At 40.6% G+C, this 23,849-nt stretch overlaps 1 protein-coding gene across 1 annotated transcript in view; it reads left to right on the forward strand.

The window, feature by feature from the left end:
• The window catches only part of FRK (fyn related Src family tyrosine kinase), a gene marked incomplete at both ends in the record, with an annotated part of 51,676 nt that overhangs the window by 25,767 nt on the left and 2,060 nt on the right, over positions 1-23,849 (forward strand). The window contains 4 exons of the mRNA XM_084262294.1: positions 1,567-1,730; positions 2,352-2,520; positions 14,270-14,428; positions 19,389-19,570. Of these exons, the coding sequence (XP_084118420.1) occupies positions 1,567-1,730; positions 2,352-2,520; positions 14,270-14,428; positions 19,389-19,570 (674 nt within the window). The remainder of the gene's footprint in view (positions 1-1,566; positions 1,731-2,351; positions 2,521-14,269; positions 14,429-19,388; positions 19,571-23,849) is intronic.

A 23,849-nucleotide genomic window follows, 5' to 3' on the forward strand; every position in this document is an offset into this window, starting at 1 on the left:
GACCGTGGCAGTACTTAAAGCAGGGCAGGTTTTTCTTTTTAACTTAATCACTTAAATAGTGAAAGAAATTGTGCTTTCTATCAGCTTTGCTAACGGTTCGCAATCCATATTTTTCTATAACCTTTTTTCCATAGAATAAGCTGCTGTGTGTTCTGTTAGTACAACCAAAGTGATTGCCAAAATCCACACAGTATCGAGGACCTATCACAATATCTCCAGGGGAGAGATGTAACAAATTGGTTAGACTGAGTCTGCTTCTAGGATTAAAAATTATTTCCACTGAATTATTTAACTAAGAGTAGCCACTAGTGCTGGAATTTTGCCTCTTGAAAGCTAAACAGCAAAAGGCCTTTTGGCCTTTCCCCTAGGCCTCACTTTTGACTTTCATCTTGTGTGAGGGTGCTGAGAAGGGGATGGTGTTGGTAGTGCCCAAAAGTGGTGGGTGTAGAAGGAGCCACCTATTCTGGAAAGATGTAATGTTGGAGGATGAGGAACAGGATAACGACTGGAGCATCCACCTCTCCTTGAGAGCTCTCTCCACACTCATCATGGAAAAGCACTGTGTTGTTCTGTTAAATGCAGGATGGGATATGACTCTAATAGGAGCTCAAGGCACGCTTCAGTATCTAATGTAAGCTCTCCATTGCACTCTGAAAACTGACAGAGAGGTCTCCATCATGGAGTGTCATGCTACATAACATCCCACATGAGACAACACATCACTTTCCACCTCTTCAGAACTGCTCTCTCTGCTGATGCTCAGCCTCTCATTGCTGCAGCTGATACTCCTTTATAAAGGAGATCTCTAAGCCAGCAGGATCAAAACTTTTTTGATTATGCACCCCCACCAGTAAAAAGATCTTTGAATGTTCACCCCCTGTATGCTTATTTAATTATTCATTTGTAAATTGTATATAGATGTATATAGATTACATACATAAAATAAAATATATATTGTTGATTAGGAAAGAACAGATTAATATAAAACATATTTCATTGGAAAGGGAGTAATCAGCTATTCAGAGCATTATTAGCCTGAATTTTACATATTCCAAACACACAAAAAACTCAATAAACTCCATAGAAGATGTGAGCACTTTTCAGAGAATCATGGCCATGTGGAGAGTATATCTGTTTGCTCTGAAATGCCTGCCAGCCCAGCAGATGCTATTTTGAATGTTAGTGCTGATAAATGAAATATTAAAAACTGATTAAATTGTTACTGTGAATAAGATGCTCCTGGCTGGTTTTGGTGTCCTAGAAGATGGAAAATATGAGCTGCCTCACAGAAGATTTATTTATGTATTTTTGTCTCAGTCCTTATGGTGCAAGCAAGGAATTCTAAACCTGAATCTTTGAAGACCAGTAAACTATCTATGTTAAGCTATCTAAACAGTGGGCTTTGTTTTGAAAGAGATTTTTTTTAATTGTTGTCATATTAGAAATGAAAATAGTTTATTTTAAGGTCCTCACAGATGCATTTAGGGACATTATGAGGTTTGGCCATAAGCTATATTTTATCGCTGCTATAATTCCTGGAAACTTATTATGTTTAAATCTTCCTAGTTTTTGATGGTGTGTCTGTGAAGCACTACAGGATCAGAAGGCTGGATGAAGGAGGATTTTTCTTAACCAGAAGGAAAACTTTTAAAACTCTGAACGAGATGGTTGATTATTACAGTAAGAACAGCGATGGCCTCTGCGTGGTGCTCGGAAAGCCATGCATAAAGGTAAGGGTGGATGCTACACTGTGCAAAATGCTTTTTGTAAGCTAACCCATCAGATACCAGTTAGAAGGTGTTTACCCCATCTCTGCTTCAAAACGGTGATGATCTGCTTATTTTCAGGGAATTCTGAGTAGTGCTGCTGTTTCATTCTTGGAGCTGACATGTTAATAATGAAACACCATGCCATTTTGAACAAATCATTGTGTGGCTGGAGGAGAAAATATGCCAAATCATAATTTATGAATATCTTTTTATAAATGTATATGGAGATGAAATCTCCAACTTCATAACTCTAGCTGTCCATAAGTAATTACTGAGACAAAACCACAAGGTTCAGGCAAGCAATATGTCATTGTTCATAAAACGTGCTGTAGGGATGATTTCTAATTTTTAATTTTAATGGCAGAATGTTTTCTTTAGAATATTTCTTATTTCTAACAAAAAGTACACAGTTTGTGGGCTGTATTTTATGTTCTCAGCTTACCTTATCACATGTGTGTGCTCTCAGGAAACATTATTTATATCAGTTGTGACTTTACATGACATAGTTAACAGAGACGTGCATATGCTGTTGAAAAAATATTCAGAGTCTCAATTACTGTATTATTTATTTTCTTTTGCCAGTTACAAATTCCTCCTACTTTTGATTTGTCCTATAAAACTGTTGATCAGTGGGAGATAGACCGACGATCTCTGAAATTGGTGAAAAAATTAGGATCTGGTCAGTTTGGTGAGGTATGGGAAGGACGGTGGAATAATACCACCCCTGTGGCAATCAAAACATTAAAACCAGGTATGTGAGTTCCTCTTAAATGTCAGTAATGTGAAATGTTAGCAAGCGTGCTCCTTCAGTTTTTAAATGCAACTGAAAAAAAGAGAACCTATTCATATGGATATATGCAACCATTCTTAAAATCCCTGCACTTAAACATGAAGGTTAGTAAAGCTCAAGGTCCAGATATTCTTTGGTATTTCTGTTTCCGTATGAACTGAACTCATGCTTATTCAACACCTATATTACAATGAAAAGGCAACCCCAGCAAGGCCATCTCTTTTGTACGATGTTGCTTGTATGGAACTGAATGACTACATTTCCTCTACTGGTTTATCATCAGTGGAGTTTCTTCTAGCAATTATACGCTATTTTATGATGATTTCTGTAGTAACATAGAATATGTGGTATGTTAAGTTAGCATTTAAGAAGTACTTTAATCTTAAGAGTGATTGAGCAAATTTCTCAAAGGTTTGACACACAACATTGATACCCAATATTTGCATATAATATAGGCTTGTTACTAATACAGCTTTTAATAGTTTTCTGAAATATTTTTCCTTAACTTCAAGGAATTTGTGCGTTTTAAATTGGCAACATAAAATATCTGCCAGCAGATGGCAAGAATCACATAGGTAAGAAAGGTATCCTGGGTGATATACATGCTCTTTAAAGAGAGAACAATATAATAACTTGTCATTAATTGAAAATACCTGTGTTGGGCATAATGATCATGTTTCAGGAAACAGAACAGATTTAGATCTTTGATTCAGAACAACAACTGAAGATACTTGAGCCTTGCTTGAATGGTCTCCAGGACAGGGAAGAATTTAAATATGTGCTGTAGGGCTATTTTGTATCAGGATATTTGTGTTTTGAGACTTGCAAATGGAAAGCAAATAAGAACCTTTTCTTCTCTGCTTAATTAAAATTAGAAAACTGCTCAGACTAAAGGCCTTCTATAATTCATGTGAAAGACATCATAATTTTCAATGAACTAATGCATCATCTCCCTAGTGACCCAGTAGACACAGAAAACATCTTGAAATCTCTTTGTTCGTTTCACTTCCCTAAGACAGCATCCACTAAGCCTGTATCTTTTGTGATGGGGATCCATGTGCTTTTTTTTATTGACTTCTGAAATCACTAGTCTGAAACCAGACTTTTCCTTCTTGTGTCTGACCCAAGTCTTTCATTCTGAAGTACAAGCCTGTTATCTCTTGCCTTATACACCATGACTAATGAGTATCTATTACCCTCTTCCTCTTTACAGTGGCCTTGTACATACTAGAAAAGTAGTACTAAAGTCCTCTTCAATCATCTCTTCTTGATGTTAAAGAGCTCAACCAGATTCTCAGCTCAGAGGCATTAGTTGTCCCACTGTTTTCAGGGGACCTTTACTGGGCTGTTTTGAGGTCATAACCATATTTTTTTCCAAGTATGATGCTAAAAGAAAGAACAAGTCTAGATGTGTAAAAGAGGGATTTGCTTCACCTTTCTGATATGCTAGACCATTGTTTAAACAGGCCAGCATCATGGATTTCTTTCCCATACAACAAGAACCTCATATTTCCACCTGAGTTTACTTTCCTTTAGTGATTTAACGGAGAAGCATGTTTTATATCAGAAGACTGATGGGTTCTTCCTAAAGTATGAAATCTCTTAAACAGTCTTTAAAGAAGGAGACTAATGAAGCTGAAATGAAGAACAAGACTACTATCTTAAAATTTCTGTGACATTAAATTTTGGTTTTGAAATTGTCTTTTCTTTCCTCTTTAAGAAAATATGTGGTAATTAGCACTCTAGGAAAAGATTTGTTTCTCATCAAACAAAATAATTAGACTTTGAACAAATGGCAGTGCATGCATTTCTACTTATTTTCTTTAGTGGGAAAATGGATCTGACATTTATTTCATATTGCATATGCAAAAATGGGAAGCTATCTTAATCATGTTTCATCCACTTCTCTTAATAACTCATTTCAAAACTCTTAATTCAGCTTTTCTTCCTGTGTAACGGGGATGGTACATATTGTCAGGAAGAGAAGGACCTGGGGGTGTTGGTTGACTGCAGGCTGAATATGAGCCAGCAGGGTGCCCGGGCAGCCAAGAAGGCCAATGGCATCCTGGCTTGTACCAAAAACAGTGTGGCCAGTAGGTCTAGGGAGGTAATTGTGCCCCTGTACTCAGCATTGGTGAGGCCACACCTTGAGTACTGTGTGCAGTTCTGGGCTCCCCACCATAAAAAGGACATTGAGGTCCTTGAGCAAGTGCAGAGAAGGGCAACCAGGCTGGGGAAGGGGCTGGAGGGCAAATCCTATAAGGAACGGTTGAGGGAGCTGGGGATGTTTAGGCTGGAGAAGAGGAGGCTGAGGGGAAACCTTATCACCACCTACAACTACCTGAAGGGAGGCTGAAGAGAGGTGGGCAATGGTCTCTTCAGCCAGGTGACAAGAGACAGGACAAGGGGAAATGGCATGAAGCTGTGCCAGGGCAGGGTTAGATTGGATATTAGAAAAAAAATTGTTACTGAGAGAGTTGTCAGGGCCCAGGGAGGGGGTTGAGTCACCTTCCCTGGGTGTGTTCAAAAAAAGGGTAGATGATGTACTTAGGGATATGGTTTAGCATAGGATGGGAGTGGTTGGACTCGATGATCTTCAAAGGTCTCTTCCAACCTTGTGATTCTGTGATTCTGTGATCAATTTTCTGTGACGTAAACTTTTATTTTAATAGTGGATTCAGTTAAAACTGACAAGGCTACACAGAAATAAACAGAACACCAGTGTAAAGTTCTAGCTGCAATTTGCCTTCCTCCCCGCCCCCCCCCCCCCACTTATGAGCTGAATAACTCCTTCTAATACTCTACTTGAAGAAAAGAGTCAGTTAATTTTATATCTGAAACAGATTTTAATGTGTTTAAGGCCAAACTGATCTGTGAAGATCTGTTCTTTGACTACTTTTCATTATCCTTTTAATGTCTTGCTGGTAAAGCACACAGAGAACTCAATCATTCTAGATAGACATAAGCAGGAAAATAACTTAGTTTTTTCTATAAGAGGGTGTCCTAAGAATGAACTTACAAAATACCATAAAACAATAAGGAATCATCATATAAACTTCTATAGGTAAAAATTGAATTTTACACTGGAATACACATAATATTAACTTCAAACTTGTTATTACTAGCACAGTATAGAAGAAGAAGCCCCTGGAACTGTGATACTTTTGCAGTGGCATAGTTTTTCTGGGAAAAAGGGCTTGGTTAATAAATAATTTTTCCATATCTCTTATTTTCACTGTAGCATGCCTCCTGTCAAGGTCAACAGCAGTAGTGTCATTGATTTCGCAGTGGGTTATGTTGAGTTAGGGCAGATACAAGCCCCACCTGGATGCGAAACTTGGATAGCAGAGAGTTTGTGATCTTATCTGTGATAAGGAAGTGATGTATTGGACTTAGTGTGACTCAGAGTGAAGACTTTGATTCTCAAAGCCATCTTGATAAATTATATAGGTAATACTGAATCTGTTATGACTGGGCTTTGTGAACTATCTCATTCTAGAAATGCAGTTCAAACAGTCTCAAATGGAAGTATTTAACCTTGTGTATACTTCCCTAGCGAATTACCCTCTTCTACCAACGTCTCTTACAACTTGGTATGCCTTATTGAAATTAGTTCATTGGTTTTCTATGCTTGTTCTCATCAAGAGGAATAACATTTCAATAATTAAAGAAAACCCCCAGTTCAACACTGCCAAGTGTCAGGTGTTGCACTTGGGCCTGAAGAATCCCAGACATAGATACAGACTGGGAGAAGAGCTTCTTGAGAGCAGCCCTGCTGAGAAGGACTTGGGGATTCTGGTGGATGAGAAACTTAACATGAGCCAGCAGTGTGCTCGTGCAGCTTGCAAGGCCAATGGTATCCTGGGCTCCATTAGAAGAGGGGTGGCCAGCAGGGACAGGGAGGTGATTGTCCCTCTCTACTCTGCCCTCGTGAGGCCCCATCTGGAGTCCTGTGTCCAGAGCTGGGGCCCCCAATACAAGAAAGATGTGGAACTGTTGGAGATGGTTCAGAGGAGGCCACAAAGATGATTAGAGGGCTGGAGCACCTCCTCTATGAAGAGAAGCTGAGGGAGCTGGGCTTGTTCAGCCTGGAGAAGAGAAGGCTGCGGGGGGACCCCATTGCAGCCTTCCAGTACCTGAAGGGAGCTTATAAGCAGGAGGGGATTCAACTTTTTAAAAGGATAGACAATGGCAGGACAAGGGGGAACGGTTTAAAACTAAAGGAAGGAAGGTTTAGATTAGATATTAGGGGGAAGTTTTTTACAGAAAGAGTGGTGAGGTGCTGGAACAGGCTACCCAGAGAGGTGGTGGATGCCCCGTCCCTGGAAGTGTTCAAGGCCAGGTTGGATGAGGCCCTGAGCAACCTTGTGTAGCTCCAGGCCTGAGGTTGGTGTCCCTGCCTGTGGCAGGGGGGTTGGAGCTCTATGATCCTTGGGGTCCCTTCCAACCCATGCCATTCTATGGTTCTATGATTCTATGATTATGTGATACATTGATGAGTGAAACTTCCGATATTCGCATAGGCAGTATTTCAGACTTCAAGTGTGACTCTCTGTGAAGTAACCCTCTCCTGTTGCTTGGATTAAAGATATAAATCTCTTGTCTTTACTTTGGGGGAAGGAGGGCATATTTTAAAGCAAAGCCCTTTTCCTAAGCTACTTTACAGTATAGACGCACAGGAAAAGAAAGTCATCAGAACACCAGAGGGATGTGATAAACTGTGAGTGATCTGGCAAATATAGGGGATTGAGATAGAGAGGGTTCTGTTAAATGTCTTTATCACCAAAGAAACTGTGATTTAGAACCATGCTCTCATTTCCAAGCAGGAGCAGATTAACCAAGTAAGGTAATCACATAGCAAACAACATAAAAGAGTCAGTATGTCTGGAGGCCAGAAGGGATTTCTCCTAGTTTGAGTTTTTCCACTGAGCATTATTTTGCCTTGTACATCTGCCCTAGGTCATGTACAGTATGAGTATTTTGCTGTTATATGCCATTGCATTTCACATCTCTGCTGAGATAGAGTATTTATATTTAATCAAAACATGCATTGTTCTTGACCAGATAATAGCTAGAAGTCTTACAGTCCTGAAATGGAAGCCCAGAGAGAAGTTGCTGCTGCTGTCTTTGACAGTTTGGATCAGTAGTAAATCACTATGCCTGGAAGAATGTGTGCCTAATTTCTGATCTGGATTTACCTGATGTCTTCTCTTTAACTCTTTTTATGTCTTCTTGTAATAAAATAGAAGTCTACTCATGCATTATTTTTTCACCCAGTCTGGATATATATACAGAACAAGCTAAACCAATTTTCAACTGTTTTTAGAAAGGGTAAATATAGTTTCTTGTTATATGGTGCTCATTTCTCAAAAATCTTTCAGGACTTGCACTAATTTCTAGCAATCACTGCTAAAAAGCTTAAAATCATTGCATTTTGGTAGGTGCAGGTCTTCCAACCTGCAGGAAAAATGAAACCCCCAGAATTCTGGTGAGGCGGCAGTGATGGACTTTTCCCAGAGCCAGTTATCACTTGATAAAAATGTGTGATTCCTGACTTGTGAATAATTAGGATATTCAGAAATCTGTTTCCATTCCAAGTTGGAGTAAGAGCCAGCTTTTCAAATATTGCACACACACTGGAAATTTCACAAGTGCTTCCTTCAGAAATATTGATGTGTAGCATACTAGCTACATTTTTTCCCTATTTTTAGGCATCTATCATCCTAGATGTATTAGGCTTTTTTAATAATTAGTGGGAAGAAACAAGCACTTACATGTTAGATAATTCGTACTATAAATTAGAAATGTGCATTACGATGAGAGAATAACATGCTATTAAAGCATGGTTCTTTCCCTTGATTGTAACGTCTGGACAACTAGCTGAGATCTAGGTGCCTGAATAATTATTTCTGGCAAGTTTAGTTCACTTTCTTATTGCTCATCCTACAAACATCTTGGGGAGAGTCGTGTGGAAGAGGAGACCCTGGTATTGGTAAAACAGCATATCAACCATGGTGGCTCTGACATCCCCTGTGCAATAATCATAAATGCCCAAAGATTTGAGTTTCCCTCTTCCTTAATCTTCTATAAAATTATTCTTACTGTGCTCCCTGCCATCTCCAAAGTAGAAGCTGTGCAGCAGCTCTTTCACTTTCTTTTTTTAATATTTTTTTTTGTGTGCTGCAGAGAGGTTGAAGGGTTCCTACTCCTCTGCTTCATCTGTTTGGTGCTCCCCAGGGTGTCTGTGATGGACTTCCATCTCTACTTGCCCTCTGATCACGCAGTCTTGTTTTAATACTCCCCCTATATGCCATCCCAAATGAGTGTTTACGTTATAAATAATATTCCTTCAGAGAAGAATTCCATGAAGACATTTTCAGTTGTCTGAAGAATCCCATGAAGACATTTTCAGTTGTCTATAAACCCCCTTATCTTATGCAACAACCCTAATATCAAAGTAAACATAAGTTCCTACCTTTCTATGTGTACGACTGAGTACACAACAGTTCCTTTAGACACCAAGTGAAAAAACTGAGCAAGGTGGGTTTGTTACTGTGTCCACTGCACTAGAAGGACCCAATTTTCCACAGGGAATTTACAGGTGTACAATCATGAACCATCCACCCTGTGCTGGTTCATTGCATGAACCAGTGGCAGCCTTCTTCGAGCTTCTGGCACTGACTTGCTTATATGTTTCAATAGTGTGCTGAAGACAGTCCAGCTAGGCTTTAAAAGCTGGAAGCATGTTAGTATTTCTAGGCCACAGTGATTAAAATGTATGGCTCCTTGGCTAGAAGCTGCAGAACTTGAAGAAACAATCCATTGATCGCTGTGAGTACAAACAAAAAGCACTAACAATGTAAGGCTTTCATTCAGATAATTTTCTCACTCGTTCACTGGTGTTTGACTCTGTTTTGGAGAAATCTGTGACATTTTACCAGCCAAAAACATAGTAATGGATGTGTGAATTAAAAAAAAAACAAAACACAAAACGTCTTTCCTTTAAGGAACATCTCTGATTTATGAGTTCTTCATCCACAGTCATCAAAAAGGTGTAGGAATCAGCAGATAGAATAATGGTCTAGAAGCCAGCAATTGTTATTTCTCTTTTTGGCTCTGCACAGCACGGTCTTGCTATAGGTCCCTGAACATGTCACTTCAAATTTCTGGTTTTATTTCTTCACTGAGACATTGTTTTTTCTATTTAAGTGGAAATCATTGCAGCAGGGATTTGCACTTTGTCCTGAGTGTGATGGATTCTCTAGAACCTATTGTCTGGGCTAGCTTGCTCCTCCAACTGTCAGCACGTAAAGCAGACATCTATCATCACCAATTAATCCTATCAGAGAAGGTTCCTTATGCCTCTTCAAGTTGACAGATGCATTTATCATTATCATATTGTAAAACATCTCCAAACCTTCTCTCCTTGCATGGAATCTGCTCAAGCATGATGTTTGGGTTTGCTTTGTGGGTTTTGAAGGTTTTTTTTTGTTTGGATTTTTTTTGTTGTTTATTTGGCTTTTTTTTCCCTTTTTTTTTAAGGAGGCTTTCTCAAAATAGTCTCTGGGGTGGTACTGTCAGTGGGGGCTTTAATATTTTCAGTTCTTCAGTGTGTCTTAAGCTTTACGCTTAAGAAAGTCTCTGAATTTCCCTGAACAAAGAAATTATTTTGTTCTATTTAGTTCAGTGCATAGCCTTACACTAACAATAGTGTGTGGTCAGAAAACTGCATATGGATTTTCAGGTACCTATCTCATTCTCCTGTTAATGTGAAGTTTACACTCAGTCTATTGTGTTACCAAGAACTTGTACATTTTAATGGTATTACACGTACACTTATTTAGATCATGATATCTGCTCAATGTACTCTCTAAGTAAGTTCATTTTTTACAAACTTACTCAGAAGACAAGGTTGCTCTGAAGTACAAGGTTACTTTGAAGTCATTTGAGAAGGTTTATTGCAAGTTGCAAATAAAGGGTCTCTGGAGGGGCTTATCAAATATTTAAGGGCCACTTACATTTAAGCCAGAGGAAACTACATAAAATAACCTGACCTTTCTCTGTAATTCAATGTCCAAATTATGAGTGTTTATCTTACAATGTGAAGCTTCTTCCACTCTGGACCAATTTTTTTCATAAAGTTATCAGCACTGATATACCTGCTTTAAGAAGGCTTAAAACAGAGGTGATTTCTGGCACAGCAGCACATCATAGAAATGTATTCCAACACTTTGTTCTTAAGAAGGACTTTGACAATTACCAAACCAATTTTCATTCAAAAAGCAAATCAAATTATCCACTTATTAACTACAGTATAAGAGCTGCAGGGCTCTGGGAGATTTTGGTTACTATATGCTAGTTATGCTGTTTTAAGATATAAGCTAAGTAAAACTGAAGGTTACCTATGCTTTTTAAAATACACAGGAATTACTTGTTGATCTTTCTTACTGGTTTGTTATTTTTGTCATTAATATTAATTACATTTGCAACATAAAGAAGGATTTGCTGCTATTCAGCTAATGGAATACTTCCCACCTGATCAATTTATTGGGAGTTGTATGTGAAAAACATGTTCCTAGGTTACACTTTGTTGGAAGAAGTTTATAGCATGATTAAACTGAGAGATTCCTTGTAGGCAGACTTTGATGATGGGAACAAATCAGACTGTCATTTTCTATGGTGTGAAGAAATCCTGTATAATGATCCATAGAGGGCAAGAGATTGGTAGATCCTAAGTTAGCAAATACTTTATCCTTTTTAGGATCAACATGTCAAGTTTTGGCACCAATGCTACATCACTAGTCATGCTTATGCATTTACCTTTACAGCCAGAATACCTCATGTCAGGCAGCTTCTTTGTAGAGTTTTGGATGATTTCCACAATAAATGTGTGTATCTTAAAAAGAATAGGCAAATGGACCACAATATAATATGTGTCAAAGTGAGTCCCAGCCCTCCAAAGATAACTCTAGCTTTTTTTCTTCTTCCTATTTTATTATTTTATATTTTCAATTTAGGATTAGTGGAAAGTTCAAATAAAGCTGTAAAGACTGTGCTGCTCTAAACAGGAAAAGGGCACAGCATTAGCATTATGGGTACTTGGGTTTTCCACCTGGCTGTCATAATCACTGCTTTATCCAGACCAAGTGTGAGTCATTTACTTTTCATGCAGGCCCCCACTTTCCTCTGACAGTTACAAAAGGAAATGGGTATAACTGGTACCTGTTGAGGAAATGTATTATTGGCTGCTATCCATTTATTGATGGCATAGAAATCCATTGCCTTTCACCATAGCTCCTAAAGTCATCCTATAAAATACTGTCAAATTGGTCCCTGTGGGATTGCCAAGGAAAGCATGAGGACACCAGAGAGAGGAATACCTGTCCCTTGCAATAATCTTTGCTTTCCCAAGTTACAGTGTCAAGTGCCTGGTTTTTTTTCCTAAAGTCTATATCAGAAGCATTTTGAGTCCTTCTTCTTGCACTGATTTAATCATTGCTGTGTTTTGGGAAATAGGTTGGGTCATTTTTCAGGAGGTGACATGCAAGAGAGGTGTTGGGTGAAGGTGGCCCAGGCTGATTTGCCAGTTTGTTATGTACAACAGATTTTCTGGTGGAATTTTAATGCTGAGCCATTTAGCATCCTCTCAGCATTTCACTTCAATTAAACATCCATGTTTGGAACAGAGCCAAACTCAAAAATTAACCTTGTCAGTTACCTAATGTTAAAAAACCATAAAACAAAGACTCTTACTCTTGCAGCCTTGGCTTATCAAATGACTCAGTATGCTTGTGCTAAGAAAAGACTTTGTTTTTAAACATGGCATAGGACAGACTAGACTTGGGTATATTATTTTTCCCCAAATCACTGTAACCTTGCTTTAATTAAACTATTTAAATTTGAGAGGAAGGAAACATTTGAGTAGTTGGATAGTAGTTGGACGTTCAACAAAAGCAAGTGTAGGGTCCTGCACCTAGGGATGAATAACCCCAGGCACCAGTACAGGTTAGGGGGTGACCTGCTGGGAAGCAGCTCTGCAGAGAAGGGCCTGGGAGTCCTGGTGGACAAGAAGCTCTCCATGAGTCAGCAGTGTGGCCTCGTGGCCAAGAAGGACAATGGGACCCTGGGGTGCATTAAGAAGAGCGTGGCCAGCATGTTGAGGGGGGTTATCCTGTCCCTCCCCTTTGCCCTGATGAGGCCACATCTGGAGTTCTGTGTCCAGCTCTGGGCTCCCCAGTTCGAGAAAGACAGGGTATGACTGGAGAGAGTGGCTCCAGTGGAGTGGAGGGCTACAAAGATGATGAGGGGACTGGAGCATCTCTTGTATGAGGAAAGGCTGAGAGAGCTGGGTCTTTTTAGCCTGGAGAAGAGAAGACTGAGAAGGGATCTGATCAATGCTTGCAAATATCTAAAGGGTGGAGGTCTAGAGGATGGGGCCAGACTCTTCTCAGTGGTTCCCAGTGACTGGACAAGGGGCAATGGGCACAGACTGGAACACAGGAAGTTCTGTCTGAACATGAGAACAAACTTCTGCACTGTGAGGGTGACAGAGCACTGGCACAGGCTGCCCAGAAAGGCTGTGAAGTCTCCTTCTCTGAGATATTCAAGACTTGCCTGGACACAATCCTGTACAACTTGATCTGCAGAGGTGTCTTCAAAACCCTGCTATATTGTGATTCTATGACAATTTTACGTTTGGAACAAGTATTGTGTAGTAGATGTATTTGCCATCTTCCTCAAAGATTGGAGAGTATCAGATCACCAATGGATCATCCTTAGGGAGAGCTTTTTGTGCTTGTTTGTGCATGTTTGTTGTTTTGGTTTGTTTTTTTTTTTTTACCTAATCAGTCTCCTATTCAGGACATATGAACTTTAATCCTAACTTTGCCACTGATTTTACCTCCCTGTGCCAGTTCTGTATAATTTCTTTGCCATAGTTTATACACTGACTCACTGTGTATATGAATAAAATTAGAGATACTAGGACCTTATATAACACTTAAAAAGTTGGGCTCATTAGCTGTTAAAATACTTCTGCATTTAAAGAAGTGTAAAATGGGAGTGTAAAATTAGTTACACCTGTGAACACATTGGCATTTCTAATAAGCCTGTTCCAAATCACTATAAGATTGTGTGTGTATATATATATTTGTATATTATGTGAGCATTATAAATAGTTATTTGTATTTATGTATATCAAATGCACACATCCACTCCTTGTATGCTAAAGTGATTTCAGTGCTTTCAGGCTTTGATTGCTGAAGCAGAAAAAAATAGTGCAACAAATTCATATTGCAGCACTCTTTTTCTGTCAGAGATTTTATGTTCATTACCTGGGTGCTCTTAGCTCAGTTTCTGGCCATTTCGTTAACCAGTTGTAACATAATTGTTTGCTTAAATTATATCAGTTAACACTCTAGCCTCACTTTTTTTTCTGCCTGGGGGAGGCCTGGGGGAGGTTAATGTTAGCCTCTATATTTCTGGTGGCTGGAACACATATGTTCTCTGTCCCTGCGCAACCGGCATGTTTCACTCATTAACTGTTTATTTCAGCTGCACTGTCTGTTTTCTGTGGGAACTGTGAAGATTTGAGATGCTAATGTACTTTGAAAGACAGAAAACAATCTCAGTTATTCCCTTAAGACTGCCAGGCTGGTAGGAAGGCCTTTAATAACCTCAGCTTATGTTTTGTTATATGCTGTTGTTTCAGGTTCAATGGATCCAAAGGACTTTCTGAGGGAAGCACAAATAATGAAGAACTTGAGACATCCAAAGCTTATACAGCTTTATGCTGTTTGTACTCTGGAGGACCCAATTTATATTATTACAGAGCTGATGAGATATGGAAGTCTTCTAGAATACCTTCAAAGTAAGCAAATGGCTATAAACTCATTTCAAGGGGTGTCACAGCTGTCAGTTTAGCAAATGCACCAACATAAAAGAGAGAAGTATAACACTCTGGTTTAATATAAAAGCTACATTATTTGTTGTGTGCAGGATGAGAAAAGAGGAAAGGAAGAGGCTTATGAATTTTCGACGTGCCAAAGTGTTTGAGAAGTAGGAGAGAATCACATTCACAGTTTGATTCTTGCCTTATAATGACCCACATTTTTCCACCCAGTTCTATGACTAGAAGGGAACATACACCGGCAGAATAAAAATATAAGCATACAGAAGGATAGGTCATCATATTTGACATGAAATAGAGGCACTTCCACAAAATGTACTTAACAGCTTTGAAATCTATTACTAGGCAGGGACAGGCTTTCACTGTGAATTTGTCCCTTGCCTATCGCATCAGGGCTGTTAAATCAGAAGCACTTCAAAGTGCTCTTTTGAAGGCAAATAATAATTAAAAATAAAGTTGCACAGCCTGGAACAGACTAGCATAATAATTGCACTTTAAGTTCACCCCTGCTATTGAGAAAAGCTTGATTCTGGTGCTGTTACCCGTTTTTGGTTTAGCAGATGTCTCTGAGATGCTAAATGTCTCTAAAGCTATAACGATCTCTTGGAGACAAAATGTTCGCTGCGATTGTCTTGCTAAATTTCTTCTCTGTCTCCAGCCCATAAGGCAGAGCCCTATGAAATACCACACAGAGTATTTGCCATGACACATGCCTTCCCCCATCTTTTTTGTGGAAGGATTTTTTAAGTGAGGCTCAGTCCAGGGATAATTACAGCTAAAGGAATCTCTGGTAGAGGGACGGCCCCGGGGGAAAAAGATGCAGAGAGGCTCCAGATCATCTAAAGTTTTGTAGGCATTTAGTGGCCAGGGGTAGCAAGGCACAAATTTCCTTTAAATTCTCATCTTTGGGGCCTTTGTGGGCAGATTGTGCCTTATCTGATTGAAAGAGCCTGGCACATCAGGAAATGATTGCTGTGCGTGAAAACATTTATTGCACCGGAGAAACAGCTCTGAGAAAGCCAGGATGAGTCACAGCTATTACAGAGGTGAAAACTGGCCTGTTTGTGCAAGGAGTACAACATGTCCAGGACACACTGGTGCTATAGCCTGTGTGTAGATCAGTTGCCAGCACATGCACACCAGCCGCCCTTGGTGTGGGCAGGACATGGAGGCAGCCTGATCTTTGCCTAAGTGCTCGTTCCTGCAGCCCTGCATCAGGAAGACAGGGGAAAGTCAGCTGGTTTCCAGGCAGCTGTCAAGATAACGGTACAAATGGCCAGTTGAAAGCCAGCCTGGTGGTATCTCTCCTTGTCTGATGGCCTATGCACAGCGGGATAAACAGAACTAAGAGGTAGAGGCAGAGGTGCAGGTGCTTTGATAGGTACTGCTCAGAGAAGTCATTGCTGTCAGTGAGAGTAATAAGGGAAGAGATTTGAAGCTTGTGTAGAGCTCTGTGACTGGAAGTGATGTGTATCGACTAGCGGTCAGTGCACAGCTCCTGATAAGCGTTCTTGAGGCTCAGCCACTTCAGGAAACAGGAAAACATTTCTGAAAGACTGCAGTCTCTGTGCATCACAGGTAGATGTGGCAAGGCAAGCTGGAATAGAGGGAAACTCCAGAGATCATTCTCTGGTTGAATTTCCCCTCCTAGAAATGCATGGTAGATTTTTTCAGTTTTAAAAATTCCCAGTATTTCATGCACAGTGACTATTGCATTCCACCCTAATGACAGCTACTTAATAATGACGGGCATGTGAATTCCCTGTGCACCCTGTGGATGTACTTTGGGATACTTCATGATGAGCACTGCTATACAGAGTTACTGAGCTCCCACCATATATGAAGGATGCAACAGAAAACTTTCCTTTGTTATTAGATATGAATGAAATTGTCATAAATGTATGAGTGTTTTTATCAGTTCTGATAGACCTAGGGGGATGCAGTCTTGAAGTTGGTTGAATTATTTCAGAAGCAGTGCTTCTAACTGGGGAAAGTTCTGCTTTATTAATTTATTTATGTGGGTAGTTATTTATTTATTTATTCATTGCCAGGTATCTGTCAATAGGAATATCTTCCTGTCTTTCCTGTATGAAATATTGTGATTGATTGCTTAGAACAGGGTGCAGACCCTAAGCCTTCTTTAGTATTTTCCCTAATAAATTTTTCATATAAGGGTGGTAGTTTTGTCAAAAAATATTAGTGTATAGGACATGAAGGCACTACCTTTTCTTTATAGGATAAACAATAAGCCCCAAGAAGGTCTTATAAATTCACTGATAGTGCCTAGCTTTGAATGTAAAGTTTTATTAACTTTGGGTTTTGGGGTTTTTTTTGCATTTTTTTCTCCTTTAAAATGTTTTAAAACAAACTACAGCACATGTATACCCATATGAATACAGCTTTAAACTCTTTCAACGTGCTCTGAACCATCCAGGCTCTGGGCTAGAAACCTCTGTAGTCGTACTAAGGTAGTGCTGTGCTTGAACTTGTGTACTTTGGATGGCCCACACTGGGATTTTGGAGATGCAGTCAGAAGCCTTTATGACACAACCATCCATGATTTACATTTCACATCCTAAAGAGACATAATTTTATCTTCTATCTTTCTGCATAGTTTGCAGCTCCTGATCAGCCGAGTCTCCTCCTTACACCTTTCCCTTCCTTAGCTCCAGAATGGCAGCAGAGCAGAACCAGATTGCAGAGGGAAACCCACCAAGAACTACTGCAGCAGCCAGGGCAATGGTGGCCTCTTCCCCTCCCTCAGCCCAGATGCTAAAGGCAGGAGGTCAGCCTGGACTGAGATCCCAAACAGGCCCCAGTGGAAGAAATAGTCTTTCAGCTGCAGTTCCACCATTAGAGGTAGATCTTGCCCTTGTCTGTGCCTGCGTGTCCTGCAGGGAGTAAGACTGGGAGGGTTTATTAGCCCTTTCTCCTATTCTGCACTGAAGCAGCTCATTAAACATGAAGCTTATGAGTCATTCTGTTTTATTTTTGTGATGACATTGCTGTGTTTTGCCTCTTGGAGCAAGCTTGTTTCAGGCCAGGCTGGAGCATCAGCCCAGCAATGACAATCCTGTACCCAAGTCTGCCTGCGTCCTTGTTTGCTTTCACCTCACCAGGAGGTAGTTCACAGTCTGTGCAGATGAAGGAACAATGTGAAAGGGGACATGGAGAGAGGGATTTCAAACTGAGTCACATAAGCTAGTTTCCAAAATCCAGGTAACTCATGGAAGGTACTTGTACATATTTAGCTATTTTCTGGTTAAATACAACAGAATTATTATTTGCAGATTTATATCTTTGTCCAGCAAGCTGAATAATAAATGTTGATATCTTCCAGTTATCAGAACTGCAAAACTTGAGAGTGTTATATTATTCTGTGGCCTGATGATAGATTGTCTTGATGGTGAAGCCATAGATTTTCACATAGCCTTATTTTTCTCCCTCTCTCTTTTAAAGGTCAAGACAGCTATTAAACATATGTGTGGGAGAGGAAAAGACTTTCTGAGTCAACAATAGGAGTAAATAATCTTGGTGCTGGATTATCATGACAATGAGTTTAGCCTCAAAAAGGAAGTAGGACAATACACAAACAGGGCAAATTTAATAATTTAGAATTAATTTATTTTACCTCTTCATCTCATAACATCCAGATGAACAGGAAATTCAAGGCCTGGAGATTGCAGTATAGATTAGCAAACAGTGGGATTTCACACTTTTCATAAGAGGTGATTGCAAGGTTGGGTCATGCCAGAACCGAGTAGGCTGTGCAAACAATGCTAAGACAGCCTTTCACTATGAAGCAATTCAAAAGAAGCAACAGAAAACTGCCAGCTACAAGTGTTTTATTTCTTTGCCACAGAGGCAGTAAGGAAAAGTCACCATTCTCAAATAGGACAGGAGAACTGCCAATAAAACTAGCGGCAGACAATCAACGTTTTCATATTGCTATGGGTCTGAAACAGAAAGATGAGACTGTTTTGAGTATTAGAGGCCACAGATGTAGGCACTCATGCTTCAGTGCTGCAGCTTTTGAGTTTGGGTGACAGAAGTGCTTAAATATAACAGTTATTCAGCTTGCCTAGATTACCTTGGGGTATAAATTCTTTGCTATGAGGTCACCTGTACCTCGTAGTACCTCATAGCTGTATCTCACACCATAAAGTCCTTGAATCTGACTTCCTTCATTTGTGGAGACAAGTTGCTCAAAGTTCTTCCATTACTTTGTTTGAACAGCTGGTCTTTGATTGCCAGATCTCTATTTCTGGGACTTAGTGATCTTACAGCGGTGGGAATGGCATGCACATTGCTTCAGAAAGTTCTGCAAGAGAAGCAGGCGGCTTGAAAGCAGCTGAAGGACTCCTACTGTTGAGTAACAGCAACAGAGATAACAGCGTGAAGCAGTCAAGTGGACTGGAAAGGGAAAATGAGAGTTACACTTGACAGCAGATAGTGTATTTCCTAGTAAGAAGGAACAGAGAACAGACATGATTTTGTTCTTTTCCATCTTTATTCAGTTTTGACTACACCCAGTGAGTACTGATATTACCTCTTACCCACAGTCTGGAAGGGGTTATGCCCTTTTCCTAAGGCACACATTGGCATTCCTGTGGGTCAATAAACTCCTTTTTCTTTGGACTGTGCCAGAAGCTTTTTCCAGGCCTAAATCAACTGCTGCATTTAATATCTACTCTTTTAGAGAAGATGTGAGAGGCATCGCTACTTGGTTACGATGAAACTAGCTGCATGGCTTTAAGTACTGTCTTTCACTAACCTCTGTCACTTGGTCAGGCTGTTACTTTTTTCTGTTGCATGGTTTTGTTGCTTTGCATTGGCTGTTTGAACCACTCAGCTGGTTATGTTATTTATATCTGAATGCTGTAAATATTATGTTGTTCTTGTCTTTTTTATTTTTAAACAGAAGATGCAGGCTCCCAAATCCTCCTGCCACACCAAGTTGACATGGCTGCTCAGGTGGCTTCTGGGATGGCTTACCTTGAATCTCAGAACTATATCCATCGGGACCTGGCAGCCAGGAATGTTCTTGTTGGTGAGCACAGTGTTTACAAAGTAGCAGACTTTGGACTTGCAAGAGTTTTTAAGGTGGGTTGTGAGATGGTGAGTTGGCTCTACTTCAACCCCGGGGAACGAGGTGGAAGAAGTCAACTAAGGGGCGAACTGTAGCCTCTGAATTGCTGGGTTCAGACAAAAGTCATGCCCAGAGAGAAAAGAGCCTTATGCTTTTCACTTGCATTCTCTACCTGTGTTATCCCATCCAAGGTTAGAAGCTGCCTGTGCTTTTGTGTCAGTCTGAAGATAACATCCAGGTGTTTATTTTCCACACAACCACCACATAAGGAGCCTGGAAAGCAATACCCTTTGCTGCACAATCTTTATCCACAACACTAGTGTCTGCCTCATGGAGACAGATCACAGGAATTATTTCAAAATTATATTCCTGGACTTGTAAGGGAAGGCATATAAAGATGTATTGACAGCTATTCTCTTCTTGTTCACTTCCCTGCTACCTATGAGATGCTTGCAAGTGCAGGTAGTAATCATAAAAAGGCCTTTTTTCTCTCTGTGACTAACAGCTGAGTTCATAAAGTGAGCTCTCAGAGCTTTAAATCTGATGCAATTTCAAGTTCTTTGCCATTGCACTGTTTGTATTCTTTAGTCCTTGAGCATGTAGAACACCAAGATCACAGAATCACAGAGCCATAGAATGGTGTGGGCTGGGAAGGACCTTAAAGATCATTTAGTTCCAAGCCCTCTTCAATGACCAAGGACACCCTCTGCTAGAACAGGTATCTCAAAGCTCCATCCAACCTGGCCTTGAACACTGCCAGGGAGGGGGCAAGGGGCAAGGGACAAGGATAAAGGATAAGGATAAGGAATAAGGACAAGGGATAAGGCTGAGGTCCTTAATTCCTTCATTACCTCAGTCTATAATAGTAAAGATGGGTATTCCCAGAGTACTCATCCTCAGGAAGTGGCTAACAGAAAGGGGAGGAATAGCAAAATTCCCATGATTAAGGAGGAAATGATTAGCAACCTACTTGGCCAGTTAGACACTAACAAGTCAATGGGACCTGATGGGATTCACCCGAGGGTGCTTAGAGAACTGACAGATGTGCTGGCCAAAGCCTTTTCCATCATCTACCAGAAATCCTGGCAGACTGGGGAAGTTCCACTCGACTGGAGGCTGGGAGATATGACACCCATATACAAGAAGGGTCAGAAGGAGGATCCAGGGAACTATAGGCCTGTCAGTCTGACCTCAGTCCTGGGGAAGATCATGGGGAGGGTCATCTTGGGAGCTATCATGCAGCACATGTGTGATGGCCAGGGGATCAGGCCTAGTCAACATGGGTTTACAAAAGGTAGATCCTGTCAAACTAACCTGATCACCTTCTCTGACAAGGTGACCCGCTTAATGGACAAGGGGAAGGCTGTGGATGTGTCTACCTGGACTTCAGTAAAGCCTTTGACACGGTTTCTCACAGAATTCTGACTGAGAAACTGGCTGCCACTGACAGTGGCAGCCTCAGCTGACAGGTGGACCCTCAGCTGGATTAAAAACTGGCTGGATGGCCAGGCCCAAAGGGTGGTGGTGAATGGAGGCCGGTCAGGAGTGGAGTACCCCAGGGCTCACTCCTGGGTCCGGTCTTGTTCAACATCTTTATCAATGACCTGGATGAAGGGATTGAATGCTCCCTCAGTAAGTTTGCAGATGACACTAAACTAGGAGGAAGCGTTGATCTGCCTGAAGGTAGGGAGGCTCTTCAGAGGGATCTGAACAGACTGGACCAATGGGCTGAGACCAACGGGATGAAGTTTAACATGGCCAAGTGTAGAGTGCTGCACATGGGACATAACAACCCCATGCAGTGCTACAGGCTTGGGGGAGACTGACTGGAGAGCTGTCAGGAAGAGAATGACCTGGGAGTGTTGGTTGACAGCAGGCTGAATATGAACCAGCAGTGTGCCTGGGCAGCCAAGAAGGCCAATGGCATCTTGGCTTCTATCAAAAACAGTGTGTCCAGTAGGTCTAGGGAGGTAATTGTGCCCCTGTACTTGGCATTGGTGAGGCCACACCTCGAGTGCTGTGTGCAGTTCTGGGCTCCCCACCATAAAAAGGACATTGAGGTCACCACCTACAACTACCTGAAGGGAGGTTGTAGAGAGGTGGGCGATGGTCTCTTCAGCCAGGTGACAGGAGACAGGACAAGGGGAAATGGCATGAAGCTGTGCCAGGGCAGGGACAGATTGGATATTAGAAAAAAATTTGTTACTGAAAGAGTTGTCAGGGCCTGGAACAGGCTGCCCAGGTAGGGGGTTGAGTCACCTTCCCTGGATGTGTTCAAAACAAGGGTAGATGAGGTACTTGGGGATATGGTTTAGCATAGGATGGGAATGGTTGGACTTGATGATCTTCAAAGGTCTCTTCCAACCTTGTGATTCTGTGGGGCAGCCACAGCTTCTCTGGGCACCTGTGCCAGGGCCTCACCACCCTCACAGTAGAGCATTTCTTCCTAATACCTAATCTAAATCTATCCTTTTTCCTTTAGACCCATTACACTTTTCCTATCACTAGATGCCTTTGTAAACAGCCCCCCTCCAGCTTCCCTGTAGCCCCTTTAGGTACTGGAAGGCCACTCTAAGGTCTCCCTGGAGCCTTCTCTTCTCCAGGCTGAACAAGACCAAGTCTTTCAGCCTGTCTTCTTAGGAGTGGTGCTCCAGCCCTCTGATCATTTTTGTGGCCCTACTCTGGACTCAGTCCAACAGGTCCATCTCTTTCTTATGTTTGGCCCCCCCGAGCTGGATGCAATACTCCAGGTGGGGTCTTGAAAGAGCAGAATAGAGGGGCAGAATCACCTCCCTTGACCTGCTGGTCATGCTGGGTTTTCTGCAGCTTAGGATATGGTTGGCTTTCTGGGCTGCAAGCACACATTGCTAGGTCATGTTGTTCTTCTCATCAGCCAACACCTCCAAGCCTTTCTCCTCAGGGCTGCTTTCAATCCATTCTCCACCCAACCAGTATTTGTGCTTGGGATAGACCTGACCCATGTGCATCAAGATCACCATAGGAAAGAGCTGTGGTTTAGAAATGAGATCTCCTACCTCTGTAAATTATTTGTTTTGAGTTGCAAAGATTTGATTTGCCATATTTTGTGGATTTCAATATGTAATCCATAATTTCTGAGGTCTTATTATTGCTTTTATTGATTTATGTTCTTACACTGATAAGGAAAGCAGAAAAAAGCCCTCTGCTTCTTGTTGGGTGGTTTTTTTTTTCATTCAAGCAGCAGAAATTGAAGTTCATTACAGAGTTAGATTTATTACATACCTAAGTATAGAATAATGGCTTGACAATGGCATCAAGAGACTTTGAAAGTGCTTTTTGCTTAATTTTGATTATCCTAGTTATGCATAAGTTCCTACTGCACATTTTTTAACATGAAAAATATATATTTTTAAATGAGCAATGCTTACAATGGATATTTCTCCTCTGTCCTCACTAGAGAGGGTAATAACTTAGAACTGCTGACATTTCTTTTTAAAATTGAACTTCAGTAAAATACTCTGTCATAGAGTCATCTTGGCAGACTTTCTTAGGGATATTCTTCCTCCTAAGCCAAAGCGCTAACATAGTCACATGCAAAGATCTCAAAGAAGCAGGTGTGAGAAATGAAATCTGTATGTGTTAATTAGCATAATGAAATAATTTCTTGTTTCTAGAAATTATTATTATGGTCAAGATGCCAACTGTGCCATTATATAGATACAAAACACTAACAAGTCTTTTCAAACCTATAGGGTGTTACAGGTGGGAAATGTACATACTCCATTAAAAATCAAACAAAAAAATGTTATATATATATTTACATCTAAAAAACCTGACAGAGGCTTGAATGTGATTGAGGTACACTAAATTACATTTAGGAATTAAAGAGAGAATAAATGTTAGTGAAGTTTAGATGGCAGTGCTATAAAACATTAAGGACACGACTCTACAAATTTGCAAGTAAACTATTTTCCTTTTCCTATGTGTCTTTCATCTTCACTTTACATGCATTAATGGGACCCACTGTAAAGTAATATGTTAATTTGAATCACTTGGAGTTTGTTCTTTGGTCCCCTGAAACCCGTGTGATTGTTATCAAAGTCAATGGCCCTTCAGCAACGTAATAAATCACAGAAGAAAGGTTACAAAATTCATTAGCTCTTGCTCTTGCCTTTTCTGTTTACTGAAGACCAGACGTGGAGCCATTTGGTCTCTAGTGTCAGCAGGATGCTTACACTGCCACTCCTGACAGACTTTTGAAATCTTGCATGCCAGGTCCAGAATTCACAGTAGCAGGTCATAATTAATCACAAG

This window comes from Gallinula chloropus, assembly GCF_964237585.1.
Source record: "Gallinula chloropus genome assembly, chromosome: 3".
NCBI classification, from domain to species: domain Eukaryota; kingdom Metazoa; phylum Chordata; class Aves; order Gruiformes; family Rallidae; genus Gallinula; species Gallinula chloropus.